The sequence below is a fragment of the Cottoperca gobio genome, chromosome 17 (assembly GCF_900634415.1).
Source record: "Cottoperca gobio chromosome 17, fCotGob3.1, whole genome shotgun sequence".
NCBI classification, from domain to species: Eukaryota; Metazoa; Chordata; class Actinopteri; order Perciformes; family Bovichtidae; genus Cottoperca; species Cottoperca gobio.
The window spans coordinates 16,336,633-16,349,575 of NC_041371.1; the positions used below are offsets into that span (position 1 = coordinate 16,336,633).

The 12,943-nt window shown below is 38.1% G+C and overlaps 1 protein-coding gene across 1 annotated transcript in view; it reads right to left on the reverse strand.

Moving 5' to 3' along the window:
• The window catches only part of brinp2 (bone morphogenetic protein/retinoic acid inducible neural-specific 2), a 188,085-nt gene that overhangs the window by 104,931 nt on the left and 70,211 nt on the right, over positions 1-12,943 (reverse strand). Inside the window, exon 2 of the mRNA XM_029453600.1 lies at positions 2,550-2,993. Coding sequence (XP_029309460.1) covers positions 2,550-2,926 — 377 coding nt within the window. The 5' untranslated portion in view covers positions 2,927-2,993. The remainder of the gene's footprint in view (positions 1-2,549; positions 2,994-12,943) is intronic.

A 12,943-nucleotide genomic window follows, 5' to 3' on the forward strand; every position in this document is an offset into this window, starting at 1 on the left:
ATCGCATATGAACGAAATGCTTGTAGAATCCGTAGTTGTATTTGTATTGTTGATTTAATGTGTGAACGAGCGATATAGAGAAGGCTCACATGAAGCTCATTATTAGGCTGTCATTTGTCATATATTGTTGGAGTGGTAAGCAGGCCTATTGTTTTTGGATATTTGGGGAGTTAGGTGGTCCGTGAGTGTTTTTGTATTGGTTAAGTGGTCGTTGGTCTGAAAAAGTTTGAGAAACACTGGTTTAGACCCATGTTGCGCATTAGAAGGAGTTTGCATAGCTTGTGTGTCAAAGGGTTAAATTAATTTCTATCCATTCAGCAAGTTAATACAGACGAGCTATATTTTACAATAATGCATGTTTTGATTTAAAGTAATACATCTTTTCATTACACGCTCCCTTACACAGACAGGGCTTGATGGAATTCTAATATTAATGCTGCATTATTGAAATAAATGGGAAACAAACCAACAGATCTGGATATAAAGGGAAAGCTGAAAAGATAAATATCATCATATTGACCTCTAGTGTTTGTTTTCTGTGCTTGTATGTCATCTTGTTATCACTGATATCCCTTTTATTCCATTTCATTTGAGTACCATGTGGTAATATGTTGTATATATTTCACTCAGTGATATTTGCTGCTCAACATCAAATAGGGATATTAACATATTCGTGCCCTCATGTATGCTTAGTACATACGTTGTTCTTGGTGTGTTTGACGAATAAAGATCTGTTACCCTGATCATGAATACGCCGTTATAGAGCATGAATGGGAGAAAAAAGCCAAATGTGTTTTTTATATCAAACATTTGCAGCAAACTGTAGTAAAAAAAAACAACATGGATTCAAACTAGAAGTTGTTACTGTATGGCTTACGATTTCATTTAAGTAATTGTGTTACTAATTTATTAATCCAGACTTTAGAGAAGTTCCCAACTTGGGTATCCAAAGGGGTGTAGTACTGTAGGTTGAGGGTAATGTCAGTAATGTGGTCCATTGCTTTGGTAAAGACGGGAATATCTCAACAATCAGATGAACTACCACAAAGTGACTCTGCTGGTCGCCTGACGAATTATCTTGAGGTTCACATGAGGGGTAAACGTACCTTCTATATAACAACATAGTATGTAATAGTACCACCATATTCTCAACAAACCTAACAAAACTCAACAAAATACATGTCAGTGGTTATTACAAAATGTGGAAGTTGCGATTTTTTTAATGAAAACATAATAATACATGGATTATACAATAACCAACCAAAATAGATATCTTTATCTATACACAATGTATTTTTAGAAAGGCTAAGAAAAATAGTGACACTGATGTAGTTTTGGTGAATGAAAGATAATCTACTAATCTACTCGAAGTAATTGTATCTTTTAAAATACATTTTGAGTAAGTATGACTCATATTGAATGCATAAAATGAACATTCCTAATGTTATAATGATTTTTATGAATAAAGATATTCAATTGGTAGGTTATTACACAATGCAAATAATATTACATAGAAAAAATGCGGAGAATTACATACAAGTTTGTTCCTCTTCCTCCTCTTGGTGAGTACAGTGGTTACGATGCTTTAAATGAGGCAGGGGGTTAAAAACTGAATCAAGGTAACAAAATGCTCCTTAATTGTTTGTGCTGTAAACACCACACATTACGCAGATTGTAACAGAAATCACTGCAGCTGGCAAGATAGAAATCTATATATGAATATATTTGAGTAAGTATGCGGAAATGTAAATCCTCCTGCACAGAATACACCACTCCAAAAAAACTAAATGTTGCCCTAAATATGCATGTCTATTTTCCTCCACTATTTTCTAATCTAAACCTCTTCTTTTTTTTCTTGTTAAATACTGGACAGTTTAACCTCAGGCTACAAAGAATCATTGAAACTAAACAAGAGGAGAGAAAATCCCTCTCACAGCTCACTCACGTTCAATGTGTGACAAGAGGTTGCTCGTAGACATTTCTCAATATTCAATTTTACTCATGAAGGTAAGAGATACAATTACTTTTACAGAAGCACCACTGTGCCTGTGAAGAAAAGCTGTATTATGTCTCCTGTTCACCTTTTGAAAGTGAAAAAATAAGGAGTATCTATGAAGTCATAAGCCAAAAAGGATTGGAAGCACTACTTAAGAGGATGGGAATGTAGCCTGAGATACACACTCACACACATTCCTATATTACAGTGGACTCCCGTTCTATATTGACCAAATGCAGACCTCTGTTTCTGGTCATTTAGAAATAAAAACAACATTTACTTTTAAGTTATTTTCCCATATTACTTCTGGAAATGCTCTTTTTACATCTTTTTTAAAAAAATTGCCAAGAGGGGACTTGTATCCTTGGGGAGGTCTACCTATCAAAGAGGGGACCTTTATATACTGTCCGTACCCATCCTCTCACCTCTGTGTGTTTGTTGACCTTAAATGTTATCAATATTTAAACATTTATTTGTGAAACAAATATGGAAATAATCATGGCCACTTTAATGTACACACACACACACACACATACACACACAGACCTCTCACCTGTAAATCTTGTATCTGGTAGAAAATCCCTGCTGGAACCTCTCTCTGAACTCTGTGTACTCCGGACATCTGTGGAAAGGTCCCTTCTCTGAAAGCAGCCAGTCCAGCTGTCCCTGGCTCTGCCTCGCGTTGAACCCTAATGCTGAAGAGCTGGAGGGGGACGAGGATGAGGACGAGGACGAGGGCGATGACAAGGAACCGTGTAGCACCTTTTCACCGTGTACCACGCCACCCACTTGTTCAGCTCGGGTGGACCACGGTGTCCATAGCAACACCCACGGCAACCATAGGAGCATCAAGGAGGATGCCGACCATCTAGCAGGGCAGGTGGAGCCATGGGAGCACCTCTCTTTTCTCATTGGCCAAGGAGTCGCCATGGTCCAGGTGATGATGTACTAGGGCACCTAAGACCGGCATTTCTTCTGACAGTCACCTCCCACTGGCCTGGACAAAAAGACAGAAACATTTGGCTTTAATTTCATGGTGAGAAATGTCTTTTAATGCACAGTTTTGATGTCACTGATGGACGTTTCTGTCCACATAATGTCCTTCAGAATTATGAAGGCAGCACAATATCCCCCAAAGTGGTATTTATCAAGTTCACGTCAATCGTGGCAGTGGGATTGTTTTCATGTCTGCTCTCGATGTGCACATGAAAGATATTCTCTCTGCATGTCAGACACACATAATTATTGTTATTAAACCATGAGCGTTATTTAAATTAATAAATCAGAGGGGCATTGCTTTCATTTCAAGGATATTACATTTTACAGATAAGGGCACTGCCTATTGTTAAAGTGTAATCTTAGGCCAATTTAAATGTAATGTGTATCTTGAAGAATAATATTGTTTTCTTATGTCAACAACCCCCCTGGACTGCAAAATGTGGTTGAAAACTCCAGAATAAAAGTAGTGAGTAGTACATTTATTGAACTGTTTTATACTTGTTTGCTTTAAAGGTTAGTAAAGGGCATTCATAATTAAATATTACTCTGGTGATTAAAGCTAAACATGTTTTGTATACAGCTGTGTAAAACTGCTTTTTAATAGTGTTAAAGTGATTTTAGTAGAGGTCAAAATGTAAATGACTTTATTAAAAGCTTTTGAATGATTGAAAGGTACTTGGAGGAATACATTGAGGGGCCAATTCACGAAAGGATTGTGTAGTTGTTGTGGTCCTTACACCTGCACAAATAAGACAAAAAGTATTCTTAATTCTCAAAACACTCGCAAAGGTGGCAACCCTTGTTTTTCCCTGATAATTTTAAACTGTCAAAAAACAAATCTGTGTTGCATTCGGCAGGAGGAGAGCGAGATCCATACAGATCAGGGGTGCTAGCAGCACACACACCAAACACATCAGCACAATCACACTACAGCGCAAGTGTGAATTCTCAGCAACACCAAACTTCCAACTGCTTGTGCTTAGTAGGTGCAGACAAACACACACTGCGTTAACACTTTCTTAAGGATGACACTTTGACAAGACTTTACAGTGCCCTTCAGAAAAGTGGAGGCCTCATTTCACTGTTAATGACTAGAAGGATTGCTGGGTGGAGTCTTCCGGGACAAATCAGCATTTCATAACAGATATGTAAAGTAGCGGATAGGATGCTTTAAGTAGATTGGGATCCTAAGTATTCCCTGTTTATCTTACAAACAAATTAGATAATTAATTTCAGGTGGATAAATGCAGGCTCAGACATGAAAAAACAATACTCAGGGCGCTGCATTTTTAATTTTCGCTCTCTGCATCAAGAGATTACTGCAGTTTGAAAAGGCAATTAGCAAAGTCATCTGTCAAATGAATGTATTTATGCAACTAAAGGCCGGATGAGAACTGAATGGGATGGTATGTTGATGCTGTTTCCTTGTACTGTATGGCCCAGAGGTAAAGCTGGTGCAAATTAAAAATGTGCTGCATCGTGGATATCTTTCGTCTGTTATGTTCTAGGAGGGGCTAAAGTCACACACCATGGACGCTACACGTTCTACGCCTGGTTACCAAGTATGAAAGAAACAAGAAAATGTTCAATATTTGTTTTCTATATTTTGTGAATCCCACCTTCCTTTATTATAGATGATAGAGTCTATCCTATGATACTACAAAGAGTGATTACAGGTAAATGTACAATAGATAGATTTGGATTTGAAAGAATGAGAATATGCTGCTCTGAACAATTGTCTGCCATGTTAATACGGGAATAGTTAACTATCAATAAGTCCTCATATGCAGAAAGTTCCTTTCCAAATGACCTATATGACTCTTAGAGAAAGAATTCATATGAACGTTTTCTGATCAGGTACAACTTTAGGCAACTAACACTACTTTAGGCTAAAGAGAAAGAACAAACATGTTAATAAATTACATTTACACGCTTTGTGAACCTTTTCACCTTCAAAAGCTTACAGAGTGTCTAGAGCAGGGGCGTCAAACATGCGGCAGAGGGTCCAATACGGCCCGCGGGATGACTTTGCAAAGTGTAAAAATTATTTGTTTTGATCGTAAAATAAAAGCCTTTGCAGATACACTGTGATCTGTAAGTTGTAACGCACATGTGTAAATGATAAACTAATACTATTGTTGAAATTGCACCTTTTTTTCTTAAGAAATTTCAGGTTGTTCATAATGTTTTGTAAAAAGATCAAATTTGAACATTTTCAGAATGTACTTGTACTTTTTTGCACTAAAAGGAAGGGAAACATTTGGAGTTGTTGTTTATTTATAAGTTATTATGCTGTGATGTTACTGGTCCGGCCCACTTGAGATCACATTGTGCTGCATCTGGCCCCTGAATTAAATGAGTTTGACACCCCTGGTCTAGAGTGTTACATTAAAAGTTAGCATCAACTGAAGGACCTATGACTTGTAATGAGCTACATTATACATATGTTTGTAAAACAGCACAAAAGTAAATTGTACAATTTATGTTTAGAGCTACTTTTATGGTGACTGGGCAGCTCTCATCTAGCTACTTTCTGTCAGTCCAATCCGGCAGCACTGTCAACCAATCAGAGTATATATGTTTTGTTTCCTTCCTGCATCACGGCCTACAGAACAACGCTGCATACAGACTTAAGATACAAATAAAGTTTGATCAGTTGTTTTCCCTTTTTTAGAAAGCAGTACAATCCAACCGACTAGCAAGCTACAAATCAGCATGTAATGTCAGTTCTTGACATGTGGTGTCTCACAAAACATACGTTTGAAGTCTGATCCTATTAAAGCACAACATACATTTTACAGTGATGTAATTTGTCTTCAGGCAGTATGAGAGCATTGAGAAACTTTAGAAGCATTAGAAGACTTTTTGAAGAAATGATGAGACATTTAAGGCACAGAAGATGAGAGCACATGAAGGATCAGTAAAAAAGCGAAAAGGGTGAAAAATGTTGACAGGATGGAACAATAAGAGGGAGAGGGAAATGTTTAGAGCAGAGACCTTGAGTGTGTGCCCATACAGTACAATTGCTTATTTCAGCTCCTTTATTATTTCTCCTTTGTATCTCATCTGTAGCAGACTTCTCCCTTTCCAATAACCTATTGTTAACCTTTCTCTTTCTCTCTCAGGTATGTCATCCTCTCGACCATTCTCTTTCTGCCATCATTTCCCACTCCATCTCCCCTTTTTGTTTCTTGCCTCTTCTCCTAACTTTCATTCTGTTCCTACTTTCTCTGACCCATCCGCCCATATTAGAAACTCCAACCATTCAATGTCAACGGTTCAAACCCACTTTGCAAATGAATAAATATTGGAAGCCTGGTTGCTCTTCCCTCCTTTTGCTGAATATAGAGTTTAAACTGTATATGTGAGGCAGCTTACACATGTTGGAAGTTATATTGATTCAGGCAAGAATTCCTTTAATAGTTTCCCACATCCACGGAGCTGTGATATTTGCCTTTCAAATGATGTTCTGTAACTTCTTACAGAAATAAGCAATCCCCATAACTGCCAGGCCTCTGAGTCCCCCCCGCTAATTATAAAATGCATTAAACATTGCACGAATGCCAGCGTGAGAATGGGGGAAAATTGGGAATTTTTAGCCCTGACATTTAATGTTCGCCTTGCATTATTCACACACCCTTTGCGTATTTACCCTTCTCTCTCTACCAACTTATGAGAGCAGGAGGTAAGGTAAAGAAAGGCACGAATATCTCAAATCCATATTGGAGAGGGGGGAAAAGGAGGGGCGTGAGGGCATCCAGGTGGAATGGAAAAATCGACCACGTGTCGCGCTTAAATAACATCTCAGAGAGTCAAGGGGGAGCCGCGGCTTATGTTTATTGGATTTTTTCCATCGCCTTAACCAGGCTTTGAGAGCAAGGAATGAGTTGTTGTACCGTGTTTGCAAAAATGGAGAAGGGCGAAAATGAGAGGCATGGGGAAAGATGGAGAAACCTAGGAGCAGTGATGGAAAGACAAGGGGGAGAACACAGATTGACATCAAAGGTAAACTAGAAAATTGGCACTTGAAAGAATGCAGCTGAGTCTTTCCCACCAGAACATGCTCCTTAAACTTCCCACCCGCCTTCTTATTCTTTTAAGTAATTCCCGTTCTGGCTCGGAAGGCAGGAAATAATGTGGAGAAACCTGTTTCCTGGCTTTTATCTTCTCCATCTCACACACAATGAAAACCTCCATTTTTTTCTTCAGCACAGAATATAAACCTCCAGCAGAATTCATCAGCTCACTAACTGAGTAGTGCTTTTACAGCAGCTGGGAATCCTTATTACATCTGACACACATTTGTGTTTCATGTTCGTTGGTAACTGCGGATATGTGTATCTGTGCAGATTATGTGCATGCGTGCATATGCTGTCGAGCACCTGGCCGGGCCCTTGGCAAACATTTGACCACAGGGAGGTCCATCAGCATTAGAGGCCAGCTGTATTCCTCAACCCCAGCAGCTCACTGCTCACCTCTCAGTGTTTATGAGAGTCAGCAGCTATAGCCGGCCAGCTGCACACCTGCCTCTACCCCCCATGTAAGTCAGGATCACCGCACACTGAGTCCAACGGGGGAGGAAGGGAGGAAATGAAAAAACAGAGAGTGACAGAGAGAAAGAGCGAGAGCTGGACCAAAGCTCAAGATAGAGGATTGATGCTAACAGAACGGGATGACAGTCAAAGAGAGACAAACAGGGAGGTTAAGAGAGAGCGACGGAAGGAGAGACAGATGAATCCAGAGGCAGAGAAAAAAGAGAGAGGGGTAGAATGACAGAGACGGAGAGGAGCTCACATCTACATTTTGATGTTGGCTCTATTTTGAAGGAAGAGCAAATGCTGGCTGGAAGGCAGAGTGTCAAGTGGATGCCAGATTTCTCTGCTTGGACCTTTGGTTAAAGGTTTGATTTTGTGAAAAAGCACAGCAGAATTTGTAGGACCCGTAGCTCGTGAGCCACTTTATTTTCATATTTATTACATTTTAGATTTTCTATTTTCTTTAAACATGTGAGTGATTTCCATAAGAGAAAACAACAAAAGGTACAAAGGTACCAGAGATGCACTTATAATGCAGCTCAAACATGCTCCTCCAGTGGTCAAAACGTTAATGGGCACCTTTTATCTCAGCAGACTCTACTATGGGATACAAAATGATATTCAAAAAAACCGCAGTCTACAGTGGTAGGCTCATGATGCACTATCAGGGTATAACTAAACAAAGAAATACATTGAAATGTTAATTTAACTAAAGATTGATCTTATAATATATGGCCTAAACAAGGTGTGTCAGAATGAAACATTTTCTGGACCTTTAAATGTAAAAAATCTAATTATTTCCATCCCTGATAGAAAGGCCTGAACGGTCACCAAATGTGGGCAGCATTCAATCTGTGAGCAATCCGGAAGGGAGGCTGGCTGATGTGTTTTGACCTGTTCAGATGGACCAGATAGACCTGTGTGCACATGTGGCTCTTTCAATAGATACTGCAATTTTCCAGCTCTTCATGTCTGATTGCTTTACCACAACATGGCTCTTAGCTGCAGTGTACAGTATTTCCAGCGTTCACGTATAGCAATGTAATCATCTTTGTAGAAAGTGTTATTTGCCTAGTTATTCTGCCGAGCTTGTTCAATAAATTTTAATTGTGAAATGCCAATATGACTTGTTCAAACAAGTTTCATATTTATAACCAGTATCATTATATGTCACTGTGAGAAGATTATTTGACTGTAAATATTTTTTAATACATTTGTTTAGACGGAATTCGTTCTACTCACCGAAGCAAACAGAGACACACTCGGGCTGATATCACGTCTCTTTACACACCTCTGCAATCTGCCTGCATCAAATTAAGCCACTTCAACTGATTTTTATCTTTAATTCCAGCGTCTTCTTTTCTGAGCCTGGCAAAGCAGCTTGTTGTCAAACTCAAAAAGTAGAAAAACTTGGTAATTAAAACAGAGAAAGGTTGATCGTCATGTATCTGTCACTATTTTATGAGGCATTCTCAATTTCTGTGGTAACAATTAGGAAGCATAAGGCTCCGCCTACTGAGCTCACCTCGAAAACCTGTTAGCAATCCAGGGAAATAAGAATGATTGAGGATAAAGAAAGTGGACTGCAATTAAAAAGTGTGACTGGATTAATCATCTGAGGACAATAGAAAAGGGCATAAAAAGGGCATCTGATAAAAAAAAGAGAAACATGTAATTGGCTTCCTCAGACACATGGCACCGACAGGCTGTTTTTGAACAAGCAGGTGGTGGGAAAACCACCCGTCTCAAAAACACACACACACGCACAAATACATTCACACACAAGCATGACTGGATTGTGAAGCAGCAGAGCCAGCAATAATGTCAGCATAATGCAGATAATGTCAGGGGGAACACTCTGATGGGCTATGGTTGGGGAACTGGAACCCTGACAAATGATATGCTGTGCATATCATTTGTTGTGTGTTACTGTCTTATCAGTGTGCTCTCTGGTCAACCTACAGCTAGACAAACAAACAGCCATATGGTCAATTAAGGCCCATCAATACCTCTGTTAACATCTCTACCAGCTGATAATTAAGAAAACCACAGCCTGTCAGCAGCACGCTCTGCTGAAAGTCATATGATCATACCTCACGCAGCCCACCCGCTGATAAGTGTTAAAACTCAGATTATGCTGTTGTAAGACCTTGTTTGACTTAAGTGTTTTAACACTGCGTTTGTGCATCATTACCATATTACAATAATGTCGTTATGGTCTCAAAAATAACCAAAAAAACAATCACTTTTTTGATGAGCTCAGCAGGGGAAGTGATGGCATTATAACAACAATTTAGAATGTGTAAACAAGGGCCAGACTCCAGGTCTGAACAAAGAAGCCAATGCAGAAGTGCCTTAAGCCTACAATCTTTCAAATGACCAGCAGGGGCCGTCTCCATTGGTTGCAATGATACGTCTGATGATATAGAAGTCTATGAAAAAAGTGACCCTACTTCTCACTTGATTTATTACGTCAGTAAATATTTCCTTAATGAATTCATAGACTCGATCGTTAGTTTAAAATCTTAAATTCAACATGTTAATTTTGTGAATGATGGTCCTATTAAAAGTAGTAATTAGAGTAAAATAGACGATAAACAGCTTTATGCTTTAGGGCCAGGCTATCTTGTGATTGACAGGTCGCTACCATCGTTTTCATTTTACAACTTTAATCCTTTCACAATGTGTTTTCAGTCTATGACAGTTAATTGCAACATTTTGGTCGCCGAAAAGTAACTTGTTGAACGTGTCACTTCTGGTTCTAAAAAATCAAGATGGCCTCAAAACTACAGAATCCATTGAAACAGACTTTCTGCCTACTAATCCTTTTCCTATCATTAAAATATATACTAAAATTCCCCCAAAATATCAGTGTCTCAGTGGCTGGCATGTTACAGCCTCCTTCATTAATTCTCTGGAACTTTGTTGACATGCACTGAAGTAAAGCTTCAATAATTAATGAAAATATTTCAAGTTACTGATTAGCTGCTTTAAACTGTTTAGGAATCAGGGGAACAATTTCCATCAGTTACGCCTAAATAATTCAAATTTTTAATATGGATATGGATGCTAGCATAGAAGTAAAGTATCTGACTGTGACTGTACATGTGACTTCTCAAGATATAATGCATATAAGTTTACTATGTCTGGTTATCAGCTTTAGTAAAACAGCATTTTCATACACATACATGTATGGTAGTGGGATTTTACGTTTCAGGGAGGGACAGGGTTGTATCACTAGGGCGTCATTACAGCATCAGAGTTAAGGCTCATTTTCATTCATTGAAAAATACTGATTTTTTCTTTCAAAATTTTCTTAGAAATCTTGAATAAGGAATACATCAATTAATACATTCCAAGGATGAGCAAGAAACCTTTCAATGATTTTATTGTTGGTTAGAGTTTCATCAGCTGGTCTTTACATTGCCTGGGTTTCCACAGTGTAACTGTAGATGCAAGTTACAGATCTTTGCATGGTTACAGTCCTGCATATGTTCCTTTGTAATAAGATAATAAATCATCAATTATCTTGTAATACAGAATATTTTTCCAGCTATAACTTGGGGCTCAAACACACGGAATAGTCCTGTGGTATATGTTCAAATTCTAGTGGAGTCAAAACATATTTTAAGTCATTACCAATTACCAACCACTCTAAAAATAAATTGTTTAGTGCTATTCACTCGATAAGACTTTTCTCCATAAAGTACCACCATATATATATATATATATATATATATATATATATATATATATATAACACTACCGTACCTTCTGTTTTCCCTTTTCCCTACCCTGCTCCTCTTTCTTGTCCCCCCTCCCTCTTTCATTTCACTCCATCTATGGGTCTGATAATTAAACAAGCTGCTCACTACTTAGTCAAGCAGCCCCATACAGTCCCTACTGTATATTCATACAGCAACATCTTCTTTATTAGTTGCTAGCTAGTTTAATCCCTTCCAAATAAGTGCACACAGAGTCAGCAGGGCTTCAGTTAATGTTCTGCCAGCAGTAGCAGAAAGGACTGTGATGAATGGCGAATTCAAATTACACTGTACTATACAGCAATATAGTCTTACTTGAGGCTTGTTTATAATATACATGAGATGCACTTATGCCAATATATCCACTTGTATAAACAATCTGCTTTCTTGAAGTCGATGGCAATGATGCTGAGTGATAATGACACATTTTAGCAACCGCTTAAATCGGGAAAAAATTAAAGTAACAAATGTCAAGTATTCAAAACACAAATGCTAAAAATATTTTAGTGCTTGATTTGGGTTAGGATTAGAACTAATCTATATTTTATATTGTATGTAAAGGGGATGCTTGTAGCAACAAACCCACAGAATTTCCATTTGATTGTCAGTTACCGATACCTTTAGCGTCTTTCAGCACTTTATTTTGGTTTTACACTCCTCAAACTTTGCTCTTTTTGTCAATGTTGTGTTTTTAGCTTAATTAATTGCCCTCATATGATCAAAATCTAGTAACGTAGCTTTAAAGAGAAGCATTTTGAGCGTATGTATTTCCATCCAAATATAGCTTGCCATCCTAGTGCAGCTATTGTCATTCCTCATTTAAACTTTTCATGTAACCTAGTAAGGTTTGGAAGCTACCGTAAAGTTGCTGAATGAGGTACCCTCAGAATATTAACTGCCAGGAAAAAGAACATTTTAAAATGTCTATCCTAGTACACAAGCAGAAGAGAAATAATGAAGCAAATTTCAAATGCCATGACATACATAGCGGTATCATAGCTGCTAATTACTGATGCTAAATATATTCAGTGCTGCCTCTATCCACACAACAGACAGTGAGCTCACAAACAATATTGACAAGCACTTAGCGAAACCATCCACAGCAGAGTAAAATCTTTAAATATAAGAACAAATGGCACATGATTAAGAATGTATCGTGCTCCTTGTGTGGCCATCAGATGCTTACCATTCTGGCTGCGTAGGCTAATAGTGCAGCCATGCAAATATGACTAGTCCAAATATAGCTGTAATGATTATTCCCACTATTACACAGACAAAAAGGCCTTGACTGCAAACACTAAATAACCACAATGTCATTGTGATATTGACTGGACTAACACACATTATGGTGGACAAGCTGATTCCTAACATATTCAGTACCGCAAATAGAAACCACATTGTTAACCCAAACACATTGATTAATGAGCTTATAGTAGCTTTTTGTGGCCACAGCTGTTTGAGTGAGAGATTGTAAAGATTAAAGAGGTGCTCCGTAGCTAAATATAAATGAATACCTTGTAACTAGGCAGACATTGCATTATAAAATTAGGATGATATTGGATTTAGGGGTTAGCTTTCTTTCTGTAGATGAATTTGCAGATTGATTTTGTGCAATTATTTGCGTTTGTTATTGCAGTGCTGATAGATAA